General features: G+C 40.4%; 1 protein-coding gene across 4 annotated transcripts in view; it reads left to right on the forward strand.

Annotated features, from left to right (window-relative positions):
* The window catches only part of MYO16 (myosin XVI), a 576,974-nt gene that overhangs the window by 429,231 nt on the left and 123,109 nt on the right, over positions 1–24,634 (forward strand). For all 4 annotated transcript variants that reach the window (XM_074963511.1, XM_074963520.1, XM_074963529.1 and 1 more), the window contains exons 22-23: positions 15,728–15,880; positions 16,462–16,662. In XM_074963511.1, coding sequence (XP_074819612.1) covers positions 15,728–15,880; positions 16,462–16,662 — 354 coding nt within the window. The remainder of the gene's footprint in view (positions 1–15,727; positions 15,881–16,461; positions 16,663–24,634) is intronic.

The raw sequence follows: 24,634 nt of genomic DNA on the forward strand, positions 1-24,634 counted from the left end.
TGATAGTGTAATAATAATGCGAGAAGACACAGGCTAAGAGCATTACTGCTCACTGGAAATTACATTTCCAATATAAGATCAAGAGAATCATGGAATAATTTGCTCCATAAACTTAAAAACTCCTTTAAAAATGTCCCGATGCATGTTTTTAGCTTATATGGTCATGTGACCCTCTCTGTCGGTAGCAGTAGTCTGGGAATAACAGTAGCAGCACTTTTCGGTGAAAGGTAAGTGACTCTCATTTTTCCCTCACTTCTACAGTTTGTCCTTTTATGTTTTGTTCTGTTCTGTTTTCATTTTACTCCCTCTAAATATTGGAGGTATCCACTTTTGCCCTGGGGGTGTTTAATATTATCTCATTTATTATGCCTGTTACCCCCAAAAGTCCCAGTTAAGAGTGAGGCCTAACTGTGCTAGAAGCTGTACAAGCACATAAGTAGAAAGTTCTCCTTGCCCAAAAGAGTGTGCAATCGAGAAGACACAGCCAATGATTCTAAGGGTATGTCTACACTATGAAATTAGGTCGAATTTATAGAAGTCATTTTTTTAGAAATCGGTTTTATATATTCGAGTGTGTGTGTCCCCACAGAAAATGCTCTAAGTGCAGTAAATGTATTAACTCGGCGGAGCGCTTCCACAGTACCGAGGCAAGCGTCGACTTCCGGAGTGTTGCACTGTGGGTAGCTATCCCACAGTTCCTGCTGTCTCTGCTGCCCATTGGAATTCTGGGTTGAGATCCCAATGCCTGATGGGGCTAAAACATTGTTGCGGGTGGTTCTGGGTACATATCGTCAGGCCCCCGTTCCCTCCCTCACTCCATGAAAGCAGCAGCAGACAATTGTTTCGCGCCTTTTTTCTTGAGTTACCTATGCAGACGCCATACCACGGCAAGCAGGGAGCCCGCTCAGGTAACCGCCACCGTATGTCTCCTGGGTGCTGGCAGACGTGGTACTGTATTGCTACACAGCAGCAGCAACCCCTTGCCTTGTGGCAGCAGACGGTGCAGTAGGACTGGTAGCCGTCATCGTCATGTCCGAGGTGCTCCTGGCCACGTCGGCCAGGAGCGCCTGGGCAGACATGGGTGCAGGGACTACATTAGAAGTAACTTGACCAGGTCATTCTCTTTAGTCCTGCAGTCAGTCCATCTTATGGTGAGCAGGCAGGCGATACGGATTGCTAGCAGTCCTACTGTACCATCTTCTGCCAGGCAGGCAAGAGATGAGGATGGCTAGCAGTCCTACTGCACCGTCTTCTGCCGAGCAGCCATGAGATGTGGATGGCTTGCAGTCCTTCTGCACCGTCTGCTGCCAGCCAAAGATGTAAAAGATAGATGGAGTGGATCAAAACAAGAAATAGACCAGATTTGTTTTGTACTCATTTGCTTCTCCCCCTCCCCCATCTAGGGGACTCATTCCTCTAGATCATACTGCAGTCCTCACAGAGAAGGTGCAGCGAGGTAAATCTAGCCATGTATCAATCAGAGGCCAGACTAACCTGCTTGTTCCAATAAGAACAATTACTTAGGTGCACCATTTCTTATTGGAACCCTCCATGAAGTCCTGCATGAAATACTCATTGATGTAAAGCCACCCCCTTTGTTGATTTTAATTCCCTGTAAACCAACCCTGTAAGCCATGTCGTCAGTCGCCCCTCCCTCCATCAGAGCAACAGCAGACAATCGTTCCGCCCTTTTTTCTGTGCAGACGCCATACCAAGGCAAGCATGGAGGCCGCTCAGCTCACTTTGGCAATTAGGAGCACATTAAACACCACACGCATTATCCAGCAGTATATGCAGCACCAGAACCTGGCAGAGCGATACCGGGCGAGGAGGCGACGTCAGCGCGGTCACGTGAGTGATCAGGACATGGACACAGATTTCTCTGAAATCATGGGCCCTGCCAATGCATGCATCATGGTGCTAATGGGGCAGGTTCATGCTGTGGAACGCCGATTCTGGGCTTGGGAAACAAGTACAGACTGGTGGGATCACATGGTGTTGCAGGTCTGGGACGATTCCCAGTGGCTGCGAAACTTTCGCATGCGTAAGGGCACTTTCATGGACCTTTGTGACTTGCTTTCCCCTGCCCTAAAGCGCATGAATACCAAGATGACAGCAGACGTCACAGTTGAGAAGCGAGTGGCGATAGCCCTGTGGAAGCTTGCAACGCCAGACAGCTACCGGTCATTTGGGAATCAATTTGGAGTGGGCAAATCTACTGTGGGGGCTGCTGTGATGCAAGTAGCCCACGCAATCAAAGATCTGCTGATATCAAGGGTAGTGACCCTGGGAAATGTGCAGGTCATAGTGGATGGCTTTGCTGCAATGGGATTCCCTAACTGTGGTGGGGCCATAGACAGAACCCATATCCCTATCTTGGCACCGGAGCTCCAAGCCGGCGAGTACATAAACCACAAGGGGTACTTTTCAATAGTGTTGCAAGCTCTGGTGGATCACAAGGGACGTTTCACCAACATCAACGTGGGATGGCCGGGAAAGGTACATGATGCTCACATCTTCAGGAACTCTGGTCTGTTTCAAAAGCTGCAGGAAGGGACTTTATTCCCAGACCAGAAAATAACTGTTGGGGATGTTGAAATGCCTATAGTTATCCTTGGGGACCCAGCCTACCCCTTAATGCCATGGCTCATGAAGCCATACACAGGCAGCCTGGACAGTAGTCAGGAGCTGTTCAACTACAGGCTGAGCAAGTGCAGAATGGTGGTAGAATGCACATTTGGATGTTTAAAGGCGCGCTGGCGCAGTTTACTGACTCGCTTAGACCTCAGCGAAACCAGTAGTCCCACTGTTATTACTGCTTGCTGTGCGCTCCACAATATCTGTGAGAGTAAGGGGGAGACGTTTATGGCGGGGTGGGAGGTTAAGGCAAATCGCCTGGCTGCTGTTTACGCGCAGCCAGACACCAGGGCGGTTAGAAGAGCACAGGAGGGCGCGGTACGCATCAGAGAAGCTTTGAAAACCAGTTTCATGACTGGCCAGGCTACGGTGTGAAAGTTCTGTTTGTTTCTCCTTGATGAACCCCCCCGCCCCTTGGTTCACTCTACTTCCCTGTAAGCTAACCACCCTCCCCTCCTCCCTTCGATCACCGCTTGCAGAGGCAATAAAGTCATTGCTGCTTCATATTCATGCATTCTTTCTTCATTCATCACACAAATAGGGGGATGACTACCAAGGTAGCCCAGGAGGGGTGGTGGAGGAGGGAAGGACGAGGCCACACAGCACTTTAAAAGTTTACAACTTTAAAATGTATTGAATGCCACCTTCTGTTTTTTGGGCAATCCTCTGTGGTGTAGTGGCTGGTTGGCCGGAGGCCCCCCCACCGCGTTCTTGGGAGTCTGGGTGAGGAGCACGGATTCCTCTCCCCATACAGCGATCAGATCCCGTACCTCCCGTTCAGTCCATGCTGGAGTTCTTTTGCGATTCTGGGACTGCATCATGGTCACCTCTGCTGATGAGCTCTGCATGGTCACCTCTGCTGATGAGCTCTGCATGGTCACCTGCAGCTTGCCACGCTGGCCAAACAGGAAATGAGATTCAAAAGTTTGCGGTTCTTTTCCTGTCTACCTGGCCAGTGCATCTGAGTTGAGAGTGCTGTCCAGAGCGGTCACAATGGAGCACTCTGGGATAGCTCCCGGAGACCAATACCATCGAATTGTGTCCACAGTACCCCAAATTCGACCTGGCAAGGCCGATTTAAGCGCTAATCCACTTGTCAGGGGTGGAGTAAGGAAATTGATTTTAAGAGCCCTTTAAGTCGAAAAAAAGGGCTTCATCGTGTGGACGGGTGCAGGTTTACATCAATTTAACGCTGCTAAATTCGACCTAAAGTCCTAGTGTAGACCAGGGCTAAGAAGCAATGGGAGGGAGGTTATCTATTGTTGTTATTTATGCCATTTTCCCAAAATATTTGTTTCCTACACTGTTGCCAAGAAGCCCAAAAAGCTTCAGAAGAACCAGGCATGGTGCTCCAAGAGTAAGATTCACATTACCTGTTTAAAGTCTGAGTACCAGCACTAGCGACAGGTTTGGATAATTTTTGGTGGGGCCCAGAACGGGTCCAAGTCCCACCCCTCACCCTCCGCCTAAGACTCCAGGAGGGAGTTTGGGTGTGGGGTATGGACTTTGGGATGGGGCAGGGGGTTGGGGTGTAGGAGGGGGTCAGATTGTTGGCACTTACCTCAGGCAGTGCCAGCTCCCGAAACGACCCGCACACGCCTCTGGGCAGTGGCTCAGGGGCCACAGAGACCTGCTGGCCGCTTCCAGGAGTGGCATGGAGTGGCCGGGCAGGAAGCTGTCTTAGTCCCGCTGCACTGGTGGTAGTGGCAGCGGCAGCTAGGGGTCCCCAGCCTGGGCCCTTTTAAATCACCTGGGGGCGGCAGGTGGGGTCAGGAGACGCTCTGGGGAAGTCACGCAGGGGCGGCAGGTGGGGCCAGAGGAGAGACCTGGCCCCTAAAATTGGTGGAGTCGGTCCCCCGGGCCCTGAATATTCCTGGAGCCCGGGTACCACGGGCCCATATAACTCGCTGCCCCTGAGTACCAGGGCTTTATACAGAGGTTGGGAAGGGTGAAATCATCATCCACAATCTGAGATTAGGACAAATGTATTGTACCACAGCCCTTCCTTTCTCCTGCACCACTAATCCAGGCAATAGACTGGAATAACAATGGTGTTTAGTTGTTGAATAGCACTTTTCATCTGCAGACTTCCAAGTGCTTTACAAAGGATGGTATGTATCATAACTTTCATGTCACTGATGGGAAAGTAGAGGCACAGAGAGGTTAAGGAACGTGTCCAAGGTTATACAGCAGGTGACAGAACAAGGCTCAGGATCCAGGTGTCTTGACTCTCGGTCCCATGCTCTATCCCCTGGACTATGCTGGACCACCACTTGGGTGGAGCATTAGGGTCACAGGACAAACATGGGTCCTGTGACTCCTCTCTGGATCGTGCTGCACTTTTCATCGGCCTGTGTGTTTGGGGTCGGTTCAGAGCCATCTTCAGGCATGCAGGAAATGCACAGGTCTACCTTCATGGCTGCTCCATTCAGGTTCCCCCTTCATAGTTACAACATGGAATTTAAGTGGCATAGAAGGTCTTGCACAGGCTAATTGGAATTTCAAAGGAATTTCACCATAAATGCACCAATAAGTGGGGAAAAAATTACATTTCTCAGTGTGTTTCCTCTTCAGTTACAGCTCGCTGAGACTTTAGTGTTTTAGGATTCAATCATGTGACCTATCTTAGTCAATACAGTCGTTAAACCTATTTTAGATTACATGTCCAATTGCCTCAGCTAGTTTCTGGAAATCTAAGAGTGTAAATTCATTGTATATTATGTTGGTAGATAGATGTAAAAAGAGAAGATGTTACATGACTCAACAGAGAACATCAGTTATATTTTACCAATTATCCATTGGCTTTACTACAGAGTGTATGGCAGATCCACGTGTAATTCTTTAGAGGTCGTGTGAACAAGTGACATAGTGTTATCTGCCCAGCTCTGCAAGAATTCCCACATTTTTTTTCAGAGCCCATATGCACAGGTAAGCAGTGGTGTAGCCATCATCCTGCTAGCCTCTGCATCAGCCAGCAGAGCTAGGCAAGCCCTGGGGCAGCAGAATGGGACAGGGTGCACACTGGTTACAATGCTGTTGCTGCTGTGGGAGATAAGAGACAATACAGTGGCCATGAGCACAATGCCTCAAGGAGCAGCTGCAAGTATTTCACTCCCCTCACTCCAAATGTGACAAGTGGCTTAGAGCTCCATTTTGGTCTTTAACAGGGTAAAAATAATATTTGTCATTTAAGTCAAGATCTACCACCCTATGTTCACAATAAGGTTTTAATGTCTTATTCTTTACCTTGTACTTGGATCTGATTGTCTCACCTCTTTCTACACCATCTCTCTACTGCCCTGGCCATTTCTCTCTGCTGCCGACCCAATCGCTTTGATCTGTTGCTTAATTACTATTAGGACATGTCTAACCTCCCAATAAACCAATTATTTTGAAAGGTGGACATATCAAAGTGTATACTAGGTACCCAACATTAAAATAAGTCTTTTTTTTTATGTCGGGCACATCATATCTGGAAATAAAATAAGTTATCTGAAACTTAGGTTTACCAACTAGATTGTGTTTGTGATGGATGGAATACCATAGAAAGGAAATGATCAACAAAATTGTAATTCATTTATCTTCAAAATAACGTAGAGAAATATTCTGCTCCTTGCTGGAGCACTCTGCAGGTCACTGATATTTATATTAGAAGCTTAACACAATATTTGGTTTCCGTTGCACTATATTTCCGGCACAAAGAACTGGTTAAAATTTTGAAACTGGAAAGGAGCTTGGGTTACAGTGATCATGAAATGATAAAGTCCATGATTCTAAAGAATGGTAGGAGGTAAAACAGCACAATAAAGAAAATGGATGTCAAGAAGGCAGACTTTAGCAAACTCAGGGAGTTGGTAGATAAGATCCCCTTGGGAAGCAACTCTAAGGGGGAAAACAGTTCAAGAGAGTTGGCAGTTTTTCAAAGACATATTTTTAAGGGCACAAGAGCAAACTATCCCACTTTGTAGGAAAAGTAGGAATTATGGCAAGAGACCAACCTGGCTAACCAGGAGGTGATCTGAAACTCAAAAAAAAAAAATCCTACAAAAAGTGGAAACTAGATCAAATTACAAAGGATGAATATAAACAAATAACACAAATACGTAGGGACAAAATTAGAAAAGCCAAGTTATGAAATGAGATTAAACTAGCTAGAAACAAAAAAGGGTAACAAGAAAACATTCTACAAATACATTAGAAACCTGAGCAAGACCACAAATAGGGTAGGCCTGTTACTCAATGAAGGGAGAAAGGCAATAATAGAAAATGTGGAAGTGGCAGAAGTGGTAAATGACTTTTTTGTTTCAGTTTTCACCAAAAAGTTTCATAGCAATTGGACATCTAACATAGTGTGTGCCAGTGAAAATTAGGTAGGATCAGAGGGGAAAGAACAAGTTAACAATTACGTAGACAAGTTAGTTGTTTTCAAGTCACCGGGGCCTTGTGAAATACCTTCTAGAATACTAAAGGAGCTGACCGAGGAGATATCAGAGCAATTAGTGATAATCTTCGAAAAATCTTGGAAGATGGGAGAGATTCCTTAAGAGTGGCAGAAGGCAAATATAGTGCCAATCTATAAAAAGGGAAATGAAAACCCAGGGAATTACAGACCAGTGAGCTTACCTTCAGTACACAGAAAGATAATGGACCAAATAATTAAACTATCAATTTGCAAACACCTAGAAGATAATAAGGTGCTAAGAAACAGTCAGCATAGATTTGTCAAGAACAAATCATGCCAAACCTACCTAATAACTTTCGTTGACAGCCTTGTGTATAGGGGGGAAGCGGTAGATGTGGTATATCTTGACTTTGGTAAGGTTTTTGATACTGTCTCGCATGATCTTCTCATAAACAAACTAGGAATATATAACCCAAAGGGAGCTACTATAAGGTGGGTGCATAACTGGTTGGAAAATATTCCCAGAGAATAGTTATTAGTGACTCACAGTCAAGGTGGAAGGGCATATCCAGTGGAGTCCCACCAGGATCCGTTCTGGGTCTGGTTCTGTTCAATATCTTCATAAATGATGTAGATAATGGTATAGTGAGTACACTTATAAAGTTTGTGGATGATACCAAGCTGGGAGGGGTTGCAAGTGCTATGGAGGGTAGGATTAAAATTCAAAATGATCTAGACAAACTGGAGAAATGGTCTGAAGTAAACAGGGTGAAATTCAATAAGGACAAATGCAAAGTACTCCACTTGGGAAGGAACAATTAGTTGCACACATACAAAATGGGAAATGACTGCCTAGGAAGGAGTACTGTGGAAAGAGATCTGGGGATAATAGTAGATCACAAGCTAAATATGTGTCAACAGTGTAACACTGTTGCAAAAAAAGCAAACATCATTCTGGGATGTATTAGCAGGAGTGTTGTAAGCAAGACACAAGAAGTAATTCTTCTGCTTTACTCCACGCTGATTAGGCCTCAACTGGAGTATTGTGTCCAGTTCTGGCACAACATTTCAGGAAAGATATGGACAAATTGGAGAAAGTCAGAGAAGAGCAACAAAAATGATTTAAGATCTAGAAAACATAACCTCTGAGGGAAGATTGAAAAAACTGGGTTTGTTTAGTCTGGAGAAGACAAGACTGGGGGGTGGGGGGGAACATATGAGAACAGTTTTCAAGTACATAAAAGGTTGTTACAAGGAGGAGGGAGAAAATTTGTTCTCTTTAATCTCTGAGGATAGGACAAGAAGCAATGGGCTTAAATTACAGCAAGGGCAATTTAGGTTGGACATTAAAATAAACTTCCTAACTGTCAGGGTGGTTAAGCACTGGAATAAATTGCCTAGGGAGGTTGTGGAATTTCTGTCACTGGAGATATTTAAGAGGATGTTAGACAAACACCTGTCCAGGGATGGTCTGGATCATACTTAATTCTGCCTGGAGTGCAGGGAACTGGAGTAGATGACTTCTCAAGGTCCCCTCCATTCACACGATTTTATGTTTCTGTGAAATGGCAAATGACACCACGAGCAACATGATTTCCTAGCAAGATGAAATGTTTCCCCAAAGGACTATCAGGATATTGTTTAACATGGGAGTTGAATCTGCACAGAAGAGAGAAAAGTTTTGTTTTGTAGAGGGTTCGCTTCTGTTGAAACTCAGGGTGCAAGCTACTATTAATTGTTTTGTTTTTATAATGTGTCTGGGTGGGATAGGTGCCTCTTTATTCTACTTTATACATCCATAGTAACAATAGGATTTAAAAACCCTTTATTTAAGGATTTTTTGTGACAAATAAACAAACCTAATGGGATTTACAATGCAGAGAAATATATCTTTCTCTTATGCCACCAGGCATAATGATGTGTAATATATGGTTGTCTGAAGGCAGGTATATTTTATTTCATTTGAATATAAGGAGCAAACTATTATATAGAACACTACTGCTGTATAAAGCAATAATAATGAATACAAAACTAAGACAAATGCATAACAAATAAAGACTAATACAGGAATTCCAAATAAATTATTAGAAACTGATTCTATTAATGGAATACATAAAATATATAGTTAGAGCTGGCTGGAGAATGACAATTCCATTTCCTGACAACTTTTGAAGATCACAACAAAAAAATAAATTCCACATAGGACCAAAAATAATCTGATTAATCTCTCTCTTTCCCCACTCCTATATCTATTTATATATTCAAAGTTACAACAGAGTCCATCCTGGACTTCAGAAACTTTCCTGTCAAAAACTTGGTCAAATTTTATATACATTCATGAAACATTTCAGATGAAACTGTGTATTTCAACGAAAGTACATTTAGTTGAAAATATTGCAGCTAGTTCTATACATAATGATGTGGAAGTCTCATAAGTGCCAAGCATAGCTCTATGAGGAGTCTTTGCCCTCATCTTCTTTGTTTTGTTTTGTTAGAGTGGCCAGGACAAGAGAAGAAATCACCAAAATATTTTCTGCAGTAATGAGTGATTGTCTGCATTCAAGTTCAAAATAACTTCTCAATCCATGCTGAATAAGTAGAAGATTCTGCCTTGTATCTCAGGATTACTTTTTTTTTTACTCAAGCTAGATCACACCTTTCTCAGTTAGACTTGGCAGGGGAGCTTCCTCATTGAGGCCTATACCACACAGCTTGATAGATGGGTTGATAAAACAGCCATAAGCTTTACTCAGCATGCTGTATATGCATTTTCAGAGAGGGTAATCTTCTTGCATGACCAGAGAATATGAAAGAGATTTTCAAGTGGTTTACATCTACAGCATTAAAGTTGAATGACAATCATCAAGTTTTCTTTTTACAATCTCCAAGTTATTTGGCAATATTTTTCAAATGTTATCTTATATAAAATAAAGAACAAGTGATTGGGAAAATTTTAATTAAATTATAGTGCTTAGTTGAGGTCCGGAACCATTTCTGTCTCCCACTTGCCTTTGGATTTGGGGAACGCTTATAGGTTGTGCTATTTAGTCAGCTATAATTGCCACCAAAGTAGGGTTGTGAGACTTTCCAATTAGGATACATTTTTAATGTGGTGATGAGCTGAGGATTTACTTTACCAAGTACCATCAAATTTTACCAGTTACTGAAAAAGACATAGAAGATACTTGTTTTGGTTTAATAGTGTAGAAACAAAGAGTTCCATTCTGGTTTCCTATAATTCTTGCAGTAATTAACCTTTTTCCCTTTTGTAAGTTTTCCAACTTCAAACCTAAGCCACAAACATCTCCTAGCAGTAGAAGTGGACAGCTAGTCTGATTCAGTAAAAATGTGTGGGCAATAAACAATATATTTGTTCTGAACTTTAAGTGATCATTATTAAAGATTATAGAGGGTGGGAACTTGTTATCTACCAGGAGACTCAGAGAAGATACACTTCAGTTGGCCTTATTTATACTATTGTGGTAAATTGACCTAAATTATGCTACTCCAGTTACATGATTAATGTAACCAAAGTTGACGTAGCTTAAGTCGACTTACTGCGGTGTCTACACCATGCTATGTCAACAGAAGATGCTCTCCCATCAACTTCTCTTACTCTTCTTGGGGAGCTGGAGTATCGGAGTTGACGGGAGAGCTTCACTAGATCCGCTAAATCGACACCACTGCATCGATTGCAGCAGTGCCGATCTACTGGTAAGTGTAGACATGGCCTAAGTTTGAGACATCTGGTCTGGGATATTTGATGAAAACAGAGTAACTCAATGATACTACTCATGTGGCCCTGGAATCTCACATAGATCTTGATGCCACCTGTATAGAAATGGGCACTCTCATACTGAAGAGGCACATGATGGAACCAAATAGAAGCATGTAAATAATAAAAGAATAAGGTTTAATGAAAAGAAGCACCATAGTTAATGTTAAGTGGCTTAGGCAAAAGTGAAGCAAATCAACAGCACTTAAAGGTGTTTATGTAGTATTTACTGTATGGATCATTTTAATGATGTTAGTTTCTCATATTACTGTTACATTTCCTTCTAAGTTTGATGCAGATGTTTGTATAATGTGTGGTCTTACATGGTCTGTCATTGCTGTGTACTTGACTAGAAAATATGTTACTGTTTAGTGTTGTATTTGATATGGCACTCAGTAAGAGAGGCAGGGTTAGCAGAATTTGTTTAGTATAATTTGATTTTAGTGTATTATTTACATTTTATCTGTTTGAATTATTACATTAACTGTCAAATTGCACTCTGAAACTTTTCAAATAGTATTCTCCCTACACTCTCTGAAAGAGACATATTGGGATGGTAGGGAGCATGATTAGAGTGCCCTTCACTTCAAAAATCGCTGGCTGGCCTAATAGTCCCTTGGTAGGTGCATTAGACACTGTAATATAGAGGAGCCTTTGCACTGCTTTAATTTATGCTGGCATGAGTATGGTGGAAAACCATTCTCAGTATAACGGAGCTGAAAACTAGAGTTGGGAAAAATTTTTTGGAGAATAGTAAATTTGCCTAAAAATGCAGTTTTGAACTGACTGAAAATATTTGGGAATTTGAGTAGAATTCCCCAATTAGTTTTGGCCAAATAAAAAATGAGGAAAAAACTTTGAAAAAGTCAAAATCCCTCAGATTCAGTTCTAAACAAACTGATTTTTTTCCCAAGTTAATTATTTGCTCAGGTCCAGTGCCATCAGCTCACTTGCAGCCCCCCGCCTCCCCTCTCTTATGTTTCCGCTTCCAACGCTTACTAGAATCACCTAAGGAGTCAGAATTTACGCTTTCTCTATGCTTAGTGTGTGTGTACCAATTGAACGCATCTACAGCAATCAGAGCTTGCTTCTTGATATGTAGCCAATTGAACTTACTTTCCTTTTTGATTTCTGGAGCAGAATCCATTCTCATAATTTCAGGTCTGAGGATCTGAATGACACATTTCTACTTGCAGTGTCTTACCATTGAAAATTGAACTGTCGCTGTAATATGCCGCAATGTATTGATCAGTAAAATTCACTCAGCATGCATCTGATGAAGTGGGCTTTAGCCCATGAAAGCTTATGCTCACATAAATTTGTTAGTCTCTAAGGTGCCACAAGGACTCCTTGTTCTTTTTGCTGACACAGACTAACACGGCTACCACTCTGAAACATTGCAATGTATTGTTTTCCTCTAACCTCCAGTGTTCTGTGGAAATATGGAAAGCCTTCACAGAATAGCATGTTGGGTTTTTATGATTGACTCAAGTATTGTACATCAGACATTTTGTTGCCCAGTCACCCAGTTTTGAGAGTGGTCCAGTTTAAAACCTGCTCTCCAACCTTTTAAATGTTAAGTGCCAGCAATTTGGTTTCATTTTGGTTTAGGTGGAGCCCATCCTTCCTGAACAGACTCCCCCTTTCCCAAAAGTTTCCCCAGTTCCTAATAAATCTAAACCCCTCTTCCCTTCACCATCGTCTCAGCCACGCATTGAGACTCTGCATTTCTGCCTGTCTAACTGGCCCTGCATGTGGAACTAGAAGCATTTCAGAGAATGAGACATTAGTGATTATCTTTGGAAAGTCATGGAAGACGGGAAAGATTCCAGAAGACTGGAAAAGGGCAAATATAGTGCCCATCTATAAAAATGGAAATAAGGACAACCCGGGGAATTAACGTCCAGTCAGCTTAACTTCTGTACTCGGAAAGATAATGGAGCAAATAATAAAGCAATCAATTTTCAAACATCTAAAATATAAGAAGGTGATAAGTAAGAGTCAGCATGGAGTTGTCGAGAACAAATCATGTCAGGCCAACCTAATAGCTTTCTTTAACAGGGGAACAAGCAGGACTGGGTGGAAACAGTAGACGTGGTATATCTTGACTTTAGTAAAGCTTTTGATCTCGCATGATCTCACATGACCTTCTCATAAACAAACTAGGGGAATGCAACCTAGATGGAGCTACTATAAGGTGGGTGCACAACTGGTTGGAAAACAATTCCCAAAGAGTAGTTATCAGTGGTTCACAGTCATGCTGGAAGGGCAGAACAAGTGGGGTCCTGCAGGGATCAGTTCTGGGTCTGGTTCTGTTCAATATCTTCATCAATGGTTTAGATAATCGCATAGAGAGTACACTTATAAAGTTTGCAGGCGATATCAAGCTGGGAGGGGTTGCAAGTGCTTTGGAGGTTAGAATTATAATTCAAAATGATCTGGATAAACTGGAGAAATAGTCTGAAGTAAATAGGATTAAATTCAATGAGGACAAATGAAAACTATTCCACTTAGAAAGGAAGAATGAATAGCACATATACAAAATGGGAAATGACTGCCTAAGAAGGAGTACTGCAGAAAGGGATCTGGGGGTCATAGTGGACCACAAGCTATATATGAGTCAACAGTGTAACCCTGTTGCAAAAATGCGAACATCATTCTGGGATGTATTAGCAGGCGTATCATAAGCAAGACACAAGAAATAATTATTCTGCTCTAATGCGTGCTGATTAGACCTCAACGGGAGTATTGTGTCCATTTCGGGGCACCATATTTCAGGAACGATGTGGCCAAACTGGAGAAAATCCAGAGAAGAGCAACAAAAATGTTTAAAGCTCTAGAAAACATGACCTTTGAGGTAAGACTGAAAAAATTGGGTTTGTTTAGTCTGAAAAAGAGAAGACTGAGGGGGTCATGATAACAGTTTTCAAGGACATAAAAGGCTGTTACAAGGAGGAAGGAGAAAAAATGTTCTTCTTAACCTCTGAGGATAGAACAAGAAGCAATGGGCTTAAATTGCAGCAAGGGAGGTTTAGATTGGACATTAGGAAAAACTTCCTAACTGTCAGGGTGGTTAAGCAGTGGAACGAATTGCCTAGGGAGGTTGTGGAATCTCCATCACTGGAGATTTTTTAAGAGCAGGTTAGACAAACACCTCTCAGGGATGGTCTAGTTAATACTTAGTCCTGCTATGACTGCAGGGGAATGGACTAGATGTCCTCTCGAGATCCCTTCCGCGCCTATGATTCTATAATCTTGAACTCGTGACAAGTTATTTTAACAAATTAACTTGTTTAAAAAAATATTCTTGTGTAAAATTAAACGGTGTCTGGTCATGAATGTGTAGTGGCACAAATTTTTCTCATGATGAGGATTCAGATACTCTGTTAAACAAAAGATAGATTTTTTTTTTAATGTTATAGCTGTCTCTTAAAGTAATGTTAAAATTTTTCTAGAGGAAGGATACTGTAATTGGAATTAGAATTCTGAAAATGAAGGATAAAACATATTATATAAAGTTATAGAAAAAAGTATCTTTTCCTAAATGTATTGCTTGTTTGTGTAATTCAGTCTTCTGGTTTCAGTTTTAAGTGTTTGAGAAAAAGTTGTGAAATTGATAAATTTTGAGAAATATCACTAAAAAAAGATGGTTGCATTTAAGACTTTTCTTTTGTATTATTCTGTATTTAGATATGCACTCAATTAATTATAAAATTGATTTTTGTTTTTGTTTTGGATTTTTTTATTGGTCATGCTACACAGCTTCACTGAAAAGTGACTGCAAGCAGAGTGCATTAGTATGAGGTTTTAAAGTACAAAACCTGTTCTGAAATGTCCATCATTTGGAGTCTTTTTGCTGATCTTAATGGTAAACCATGTACTTTCAAGACTGAACTACATATTTTAGTCATTTTTAAAAAAACATAATTGATTGGAACTATTTTTACATCCTTTATTCCTGGATGACACAGTTTCTAGCCCCAAAAAACCCCATGTGACTAAGGTCTAATCTGAAAAGAGACTGGGTGCATTCAGCCTTTAATCTTTCCTCATAATTCAGTTCTTCCAACCATCTGTTTTCTTAGCATTGTTTTACACAATAGTTATGACTATTTTCCACTTAATTTGAATAAAATACTTCAAGAAACACTCTTCCATGAAGTAATCGGATATTTATTCTTCCACAGGCTGATATCTCTATTTTTTAAAAAACAGTCTTGGAAAATGTCCGATCAAAAAAATTACATCTCAACTATTTTTCAGTTGAAATTTGGCTTCTCAGCTAGACAATTTTTTTTGCAAAATGTGTGTGCTTTCTGAAGAAAATATTTATTTCTTGGTTTGTTTCTTTGTTTGTTGTCAAAAAGCTGTATACTTGAAATTAAGTTTTCCATTTTCTGCCAAAACCCAATCACTTTCAGCTGGAAATGAATACATTTTGATGCATTGCCCTGTCGGAATTACAGTTTGGCTGCCTCATGCCCCCATTCTCCTCTATTTGCTGGGTTCTCCAGCCAGGCTTCATCTCCCATAATGCACTATGGCCACTGGAGTCCCGTGATGCACTACCTCCCCTCACTGTGGTGTCTTATGTAAATGTGGTGTAACTCCACTTTAATAAGTGGAATTACTTGAGATTTACACCAGTATATCAGAGAGTACTGGTAAAATTTGGACAAACATGTAGAATTCACAATAATCGGTATAAACAGAGAACTGTTTCCTCTCAGTTTAGTACTAAGAGTAGTTACAACGTACATTTCCCCAGTGCCTTCCTAATCTCTGGTTTAACAAGAGATCACACACTGTACATCAATGTTTCATCAAGTTTGATATTTGACACAGAGTAAAGCCTGTGTCGATAAATTATTTTGTAAATTTCTATTACTCATTTTTCATTCTTTTTACAATAGCTGTGTGTCAACATGATCAATGAGAAGATACACCAGTATATCAATGAAGTGCTTTTTCTACAAGAGGAAGCAGAATGTGTACAGGAGGGAGTTACTATGGAAACAACATATTCTCCTGGTAACCATACAGAAGCCTTGGACTTTTTCTTTCAGGTAGTTTTCAAACCCATTTACACACCATTTATATTTATATACATGCTCTGTGTGTTAGGCTAATAAAAATCCAGGCTAGCAGTTTCTGATTTAGGTGTCTCTAGAGAAGGTGACAGGGACAAAGAGTTCATAGAAGGAGGCCTTCATAACTGCCTTGTGCACCAGTATGGGGGAAAGGGGTTTGGCAGAGGTTAACTGCCTATACTGATCCACTGGACCCCACATGTAGGGTCTATATAGCAGTCCCTAGATACTACCACAGAACTCTGACTCCTGTTGTGACCATGGAGATTTCTTCTATCCTTGGGATTGATTTCTGGAGTATGATTTCTATGAAATAGCATAATCTCTTGCTGTTTTCTTAAGAGATTAGTGATAATCACAATTTTAGAGTAAATCAAATGTGAATCTTTGCAATTTTTGTAGATCTGATGTGCTTAGCAGACTTTAACCAAAAGGTTTTTTTTACAGTGATACACAATTCTGTTTAATAAACAAGACATTTTACTGTAAATGGAAGAATAGTATTCTGCCTATGAGTAAAAACAGAGAAATCTAAGATCATCCTTTTTCCATTTCAGAAGCCATCAGGTTTTTTGGCAATGCTGGATGAAGAAAGCCAATCCATTTGGTCAATAGAACAGAATCTTTCTAAACGCCTTCAATCGTACCTGGAAACCTCAGACACAAATGCAGTATATTCTTCCACAAAAGATGGAAATGGCAATGTTGCACCAAAGGATCAGAGTCCTACCTTCACTGTTATGCATTACGCTGGACGGGTAAGTGAGTCGAGAGAAATGAGTAATTAATCATATATGGCTAAGGGAAAGGGCAGTAAGGACAAAAGAGATTCCTCAAAGCTTCTGAATTAACAACTTCTGACAGCTAACAGAAAGAGCTGAGTCCATTACAAACAAATCAGTTTATCTGACAATACATTGTTAGAAAGAATCTAATACCTCAAAATTCATAGGCTGTCAAATAAATGATTTAGTTCGTACTCCTTTACATAGGTGCCGACTACGTAGGTGCTCCAGGGCTGGAGCACCCATGGAAAAAAAATAGTGCGTGCTTAGCACCCATCGGCAGCACCCCGATCAGCTCCTCCCCTCCCCCCAGCATCTCCCACCCGCTGGTAGCCCCGCCGATCAGCTCTTTCCCTTCCCTCGCAGCACCTCCTGCCCTCCACAATCAGCTGTTCAGCGGTGTGCGGGAGGTGGGGTGGAGGAGGAGCGAGGGCGGGGCACACTGGAGGAGGGGATGGAATGGGGCTGGGCGAAGTGGGGTGGGGTGGAGGGGTGAGGTAAGGGATGGAGTGGGGGCGGGGCCTCAGGCGGAGGAGGGGTTGAGCCACTTAGAAAGACGATCCCTCTGCTCCTTTATTTTCTCTTGATCTTTAATATGCCACAGTACAAGCTGATGATTGGTAGGGCCACTATGAGAATTTCTTGGCCCAAGAGAAGTTTTGAAAACCCTTACCGTGTTGCACAGGTCTAGATAAAAAAAAATAGGATTCTTTTTGTGAAAATGTTCACTGAAATATGCATCCGATGAAGTGAGCTGTAGCTCACGAAAGCTTATGCTCAAATAAATTGGTTAGTCTCTAAGGTGCCACAAGTCCTCCTTTTCTTTTTGCAAAATATTGTGCTTTTTTGAAATTTCACTCCAGCTGGTCAAAAAACAGGATGAATTTTTGGCAACTTTTGTGAAAAATACATCAATCACATTTTTTCCAACCAAAAATCATAATTTGGAAAATTTTGACTGGCTTTGAAATCCAGTACTCTTTCTCCCTCTTCTTACATTAATTCTTTTCCTTCATCTCTGTCTGCACACTGTCCCTCTGTCCCAACAATCAAAATCAGATTTTTTTAAAAAAAGTCCAGGCACTATTCTGACAGTGGGACAATAACTTTTCTCTTTTTGCAGATATGGAAAATATGTTTTATACTCCTTTATGTTTTCTCTTGGTATTTAATATGCCACAGTACAAGATAGTGATGTACAGGGCCAATATGAGAATTTCTTGGCCCAAAGGAAATTTCAAAAATCCTTCTTCAGGCTCATTCTGATATGCTGCTGATGCTCTGTGCTCTGAATGTAGTGTATAGAATCAATGGTTTAAACCGTACAGTCATTGTCTAGTCAAAACTCCAAATGAAATCATCATGTAAGGACACAGAATAAGAATTGCAGGATTTGGTCCTTATGTCTAATTAGATGGGCCTTTTCTCTCTCTCTCCCTTTCTTGCCATTGATGCTGCAAACCCATCTGCTCATGGAACTCACATAGCAGTTTCACGGCTTGCAGGATCAGGCCCTATGTTTAAAGATAGTCTTTATAAACGACATTCGTGTATGTAGAGTGTGTGTGTGAGGGTTTGTGTGTGTGTGTAGATATATAAGCTTTATGTCCTAGGTTCTATACGCCCTGTGTTATATCAGACAACTATGCCCTGGGTTCTTTCCTTTTTGGACTGGGAGAAGACAGGAAAGATAAGCTTGGTAAACAGCCAAGTTGATCAATGATAAAAACTGATCAAAACCTCAATTTCACTGTAATTGGTTAGGCTACCTGTACAATCATGGTTAACTGGGATATCAGATTACTGTACTTAATTACAAATGATGTTGAATAGATAACTCTTAGAACGTATACACTATATTGTGCGTGCATCTTCCCCCCGCCCCTCCCCAAGAGAAATGAAGCTTTTCACCAAGTGTGCATAACACATAACTCTTCATCATGCCAGGTAGTTAGAGCAACATTCTCCTGCAGTACTGCTCAGTGTAGCAAACATATTGGGCTTAGATAGTGTGATGATATGTGCTATATAACTATGATAGCTAGGTAGATTGCATGACACAGTGTTCTATTGTAATGATAAAGGTATGTGAGAATAGTGCTAGAATGCTGCCGCACCCCAGAACAATATACAAGTTGGCATGAAAGAGCAGCAGTGAAGCAGTTAAGGAATGAAAATTAAACTCATAACAAGAACAATAAGCACATTGAAAAAACCACATGGGGGCGGGGGAGGGAGGAACGTGCTTGTGGTATCCTCTTACAAAACACTCAATAGGACCATTAATTAAGATCAAAGCCTCAGGTACCTAGTTCCAAAACTTAGGACTTGAGTGGTAAATGGTATACCTTTCATTCATTTATGTTTTCTCCTTAGAATTTCATTTTATTAAAGAGACTTTGGTTTGACCTTTCCCCGGTACCATTAATGATGTTTAATCTAAAGTATGAACAATGGGCCACTGCCTCTGCTGATGTAACTCCCCAGAGCTCCATTAAACTCAGTGGAGATACTCTAGGGTGTACACCAGCTAAGGAGCTGGCCCCATGTGTGCAAGACTTGACAAGCTGTTGATAGAATCCTGACTGAGGGTAAGAGGCTCTTGTCTTGCAAAGAGAGAAAGATCCTTTTGAAATGTTAAAGCTTCCCTATTTGAATAGTGATTGAGCATTTTTCAAAAATAAATTTGCATTTTTCATTTCTCGTGGGATCATTATGTCACTATCACAGGGTATCATTTCTAAGAACAGAAGAATAGTTGTTTAATAAGTAAGTACATAAAATGCAGATTTTTCCAAACTAACATAGCCTAATGGGTTCATTTAAAAAATAGAACACCCTTTCTTCCACACTCCCCCAGGAATTTTTTAGGGATTTTACATTTGCTGATGCTGTTCTTAAGCTTGTGCTGTTAGTATATTTTGTTAAGTGCTTTATGGTGTAAATTGCTAGGAAATCAGACCTTTAAATATACCGGGTTTTATTGGCAATCCAAAATAAGAATTTCATACAAAAAGTATCAGAATAGTTTGGCAGGTTTTGATAGCCCTTGTTATAGTCTTCAATTAAATGTGTCTGAAGTAAATGAAGTGTAAAGCAACACTTGGATGACTCATTGACTTTGGAGATCCCGACATGTAAAATAAGGGGGCCTGATTCTGATTTCACTTATACCAGTTTTACTCTGATGTAACTCCCTTAACTTCAATGAAGTTTCTCATGATTGACATGCGTGTTAATGACAGGTGAATTAGGCTCAGAGGGTAGAAAATGAAAGATCAGTACAAAGGCATTTGATAATTGAATATGGAGCTTTCAACTCTAAGGTTACGCATTTAAATTCAGTCAGTGTGTCTAGAACCATTGTGTGTTTGGTAGAAAGTTACAGTGGATACAAGTCTGTTAAACAATAGAAGGCAGACAGCCTGATGTCCTTAGGTAGCTCAAATTATTGTCGCCACATATTTTTTAGTCAGAGTGAAATGGCTTCTTCACACCCCGTGGTACAGAACAAACAAATGGCGCTAACACTTCATCCTGGCCCTCACAGGGAATCGTTATGACCCGGGGCCCTAGGTGGCAGGTGGCTTGGCAGCCCTGGTGCCAGAAATTCTGAGTTCTTTTCTTGGTTTATGCATTCAGTGTATTTGTTGTGAGACTGTCGGGCTGATTTCAGTGAAGAAAACATTGCCGGATGCTACAAGGGTATTGACAGATGCGTGTCTGATATTGCAGAAAAAAGTGCAGAAGCAACCACCTATAATAATACAATATAAAATTACATTTGTTCATTTATTTGATTTGCGGGGGAGGGGGAGTCTGTTAGCCTTGCTGATGGAAGTGATTTTTTTAGGGCGAAAGGATAGTATTCCATTTCTGAACATTTGCCAGGGCTCAAAATATCTTTTATTATAAATGGTGTTAACGTACCAGTAAGTAAATCTGAAATATATCATCCTAGTATTGTGCTAACAGCCACATCTTAAACCATCAGAGATATTTAATATACTGATACTTGAGAGATTCTATCAGCATGTTATCCATGTTATCTGAACAATTTGTCATTATAGCTCAAGCTTTATGCAGCCTAAATTTACGAACACATTAACAAATTTGATAGACCTCTTGATATTACATACCTTACCACAGTTTTGACCTACAGAATTGTAATAAACTGATCAGACCAAAAGACCAGCTTCTTTGTTCTTTAAAGCTGTTTACATAATGTCCTTTTAGTGCAGATCAATGTCTGTTCAATTTCCCAACTATGCGTGTGTCAAAAATACCTCTCTCAACTGTCAACTCACCTTCACCAATGGGAGCCTTGTCTGAGACAGTTTTACAGCCCAGGAAGACTCTGAAACTGAACCTTTAAATCAAAAGACCAGATAGAGGGATTAATCAATAGGGAAGCTTTTATTTTCTTTATTTTTTCCCCAGGCTGAATCCCCAGACATAAAAATCAAATCAGTCTACTCTAAGTTATACCTGAGCCACTAAAGGTTATTTGACAAAGATGTTCTCTTTCACAGAGAGAGGTTAGTTGTGTTTTTTTATATCAGACCTGGTTTTGGAGGTTCATTTACAGGTCTCCCCCCTCTCCCCCCCGCAAAAAAAAAGAATCCCCACAAAACCCCTAGCCAATTTTTGCTGCTAAATAGATTTGCCTCTTCATGGTCTATTATTTCTATCAGCGTGTTAGAATAAATCATCATAGAATACATGAAGAATGTTCACTTAACAAGGTTTAGGTTCTAGAAAGAAAACTAAAGAGATTGATAGGTTCAAGCTTTTAAGTGATCTGTTTCATCAAAGACTTGATAGCTTCTTTTAACTACATCTTTATGTTCTGGCAGGAAAGTAATAAATAAAGTACCAATGAGGGCCCAGTGTGTTGATATCTGCACTCAGTGTGTTCATTTAAATTATACAAAATGATAAATGTCTTTTTTACCATTAACTGAATTTAAATGTTTTAACTGCAAATTAAGATTAGTGTCTACATCTTAAATGTCTTGCAGAGTATCATGGTGAGATGCTTTATCAGCATGAAATGTTAAATTAATTTTACATAATGTGGATAACCCACCACAACAATGTAATACTATCAAAACAATGCAAAATATGTTTCTTACACTATATCTCATTATTAAAAGTCAGTCATTATTTTTAACTGATTTGAATGCAGATGCACTTTGAGTCAGATCAAAGTTCAAATCCTGATCTTGTTTCCCAATTATCTTTGGGGTTCTGGTTTGAGTCCATCAAAGGCCTGAGTCATAAATTCAGATATGTACTTTCCCTAAATTTTTAAAGGGGCTAGTTCCCAGGTTCTGCTTTGGCCTATTATTGATTCTGTGGCACTAAAAATAGTGAAAACCTTTAAGGGTAGATTAACTGGGTTGTAGAAAAGAAAGAAAGAAAAAAAAACCCTCCCCTCTGAACTTAACCCACTTTAAGACATAAACTCAACCCAAACATTTCTTTTTACTGAAACCAGATGTCATGTGGTACTGTACATATGACTGTTTTTAATTTATATTGTGATAGCACCCAACGGCCCCAAACAGGGTCTCATCCCCATTACTTTAGGTGCTGTTCAAATATGTAAGTAGAGATAGTCTCTGCACCAAAGAGTTTGAAATAAGATGCAACAAACAACTGTAATAAACAGTAGAAGGGAAGTGGGGAAGGTGAAAAGGTGTTACGATGATAGGGGCATGCAGTTACGTAGATTAGCTATGTACACAGTTCAATGGTTCTGAACAGTTTACAGTTATTTTAAAAAACATTAGCTGTGCTTGACAACAATTCAGTGTAGCCATTTCTTGTAGGCATCACAGCAGAAGCTGATGCTGAGGAATGAATATGAAGAAGGAGTGGACCAATTTTTTATTAGTCTAGGGAGGATATTTCATGCATAAGGAGTATAGAAATTTGAAAGTGTAGAGATTTATGAGAGAAGTGGATCAATTGACATTCAAAGCTAGCAGCACTGTCCGAGTAGATGACTGACTGTACAAGGCTGGCAAAAAAGTAGAACATCTTTTTACTTATGAACTGAGCACATGTGAACTAGAATCACTGTGAGATAGTACATATGAAGCCCCACAAGACCACTTTTACAGAATCACTCTTTAGTGAGTTGAAGCACTGACTTAATTTACCATGGCAGCAAGAAAAAGTGTGGGTATATATATATACACACAGCAATAAAAAAAACCTGCAGCAGCAAGTCTCAGAGCCCAGGTCAACTGACAGGCGTGCAGGGCTAGCACTGTGCGGTTAAAATATCAGTGTACACATGCAGGCTTTGATTGGAGCCTGGGCTCTGAAACCCGGAAAGGGGAGTGGGTCTCGGAGCCCAGTCTCTTACCTAAGCCCAAATGTCTGCACTTCAATTTTTAGCCCTGCAGCGCAAGCCCTGCAAGCCTGAGTCAGCAGACTGGGCTTTGAGACTTGCTATCACAGGGTTGTTTTTGCTATGTAGACATACCCTGTAAGGGAAAATAGTAATTTCATCATAAATAAGATTCCTAATAATTGTTTTACGTACCACAGGTAATATAAGAGATGTCTTATTAAATAAAAATCCATCATTTAGTACTGAATTAAATCAGTACCCCAGGTTCCCAAATTTGTTCACTTCTGTGCAGACACATAATGATAATTTATTATCTCCACCTGCTTTATTTACTATAACCATGGATAACAACTCTTCTTCTAATTTAGTTAAAGCCTAACATTCTCAATTAAGAAATGATGTTATGGATTTGTAAAATAAATTCTGTAAATTATTTTTCATGGACAAATATGCTGGAACATTTACGTTAAGAACACTAAAAGCATTTAATAGTGTACTTAAATTATACTAATAGTTTAGTAAATATACTGCTTGTTCATAAGAGGTGCCATGGGAGAATTACATTATATTGTCATAAAAAAAAGAAATTGCATGCAGTTCTATTGTCAGGCCTTTTCTATGATTGTCAAATGATGTAATTAACATAACATGTTATATAGATCCAAGTCATATAATCTTTTTTCATGAGTAATAGAGGCAGGCAGTCCTCGACTTTACGACATTCGAGTTACGTTTATAAATTGTCATCGTGTTTCGACTTTACAATGTCAGTTTTGACTTTACGATGCTCGATCCGACGTTGTTCCAACGGGAAATTCGAGTTACATTTTCGACTTAAGATGCGACTTTCAAGAACCAATTGTGTCATAAATCTGAGGACTGTCTGTGCAGCATTACATAATTGTCAAATGACCTAATCAAAGCAACTTATTTTACCGATCAGTATTACTAAGTGCCTAAGTACCATAAGAGCCTAAATTTCTTTGAATGACACTGGGACTGAGACTCTAAGTGTCTATGTAATATTAAAAATGGGACTTAAGCTCACATTAAGCACCTTTCAAAATTGTACCCAAGGTGTATTGTTAATGCAGGCCTTGCTTGCAGCCTTAGTCATGGTTTGGCATCTACTTACAATTGTTAGATACGAGAGAAATCATTTTAGCATTTTTAACATACATGTAATGTGAGATGAAATATTAAAACTGATGTTAATGCAAAATTAAATTTGGAAATTTGAATACCGAAAATCAAGAAACGCAAATGTTAAGGCTTCATTGAGAACCACTTTGGGTTCAGTTTACCCACCGGCATGTACAACTGTGTTCCAGGAGTAATGGATCCACTCCGGAGGGAGGGAAGGTGGTGTTTGTATCACTGTCCTCCGCTTTGTTATGCATCCATCACATGTGGGTCTTTCCTTTTTCTCTCTTCCTCTACCTGGGGGAATAATAGTGTGTGACTGATTTTGTTTTGGTTGGGTTTTGTATTTTGTGGGAGGTGGATGTCTGCAGTACTATGTGTTTTTCTTGTTGATCACTCAGTAAAAGAAGTGCATTTTGTCCTTGGAATAAAAAGTGG

This window comes from Natator depressus, chromosome 1 (assembly GCF_965152275.1).
Source record: "Natator depressus isolate rNatDep1 chromosome 1, rNatDep2.hap1, whole genome shotgun sequence".
NCBI lineage: Eukaryota > Metazoa > Chordata > Testudines > Cheloniidae > Natator > Natator depressus.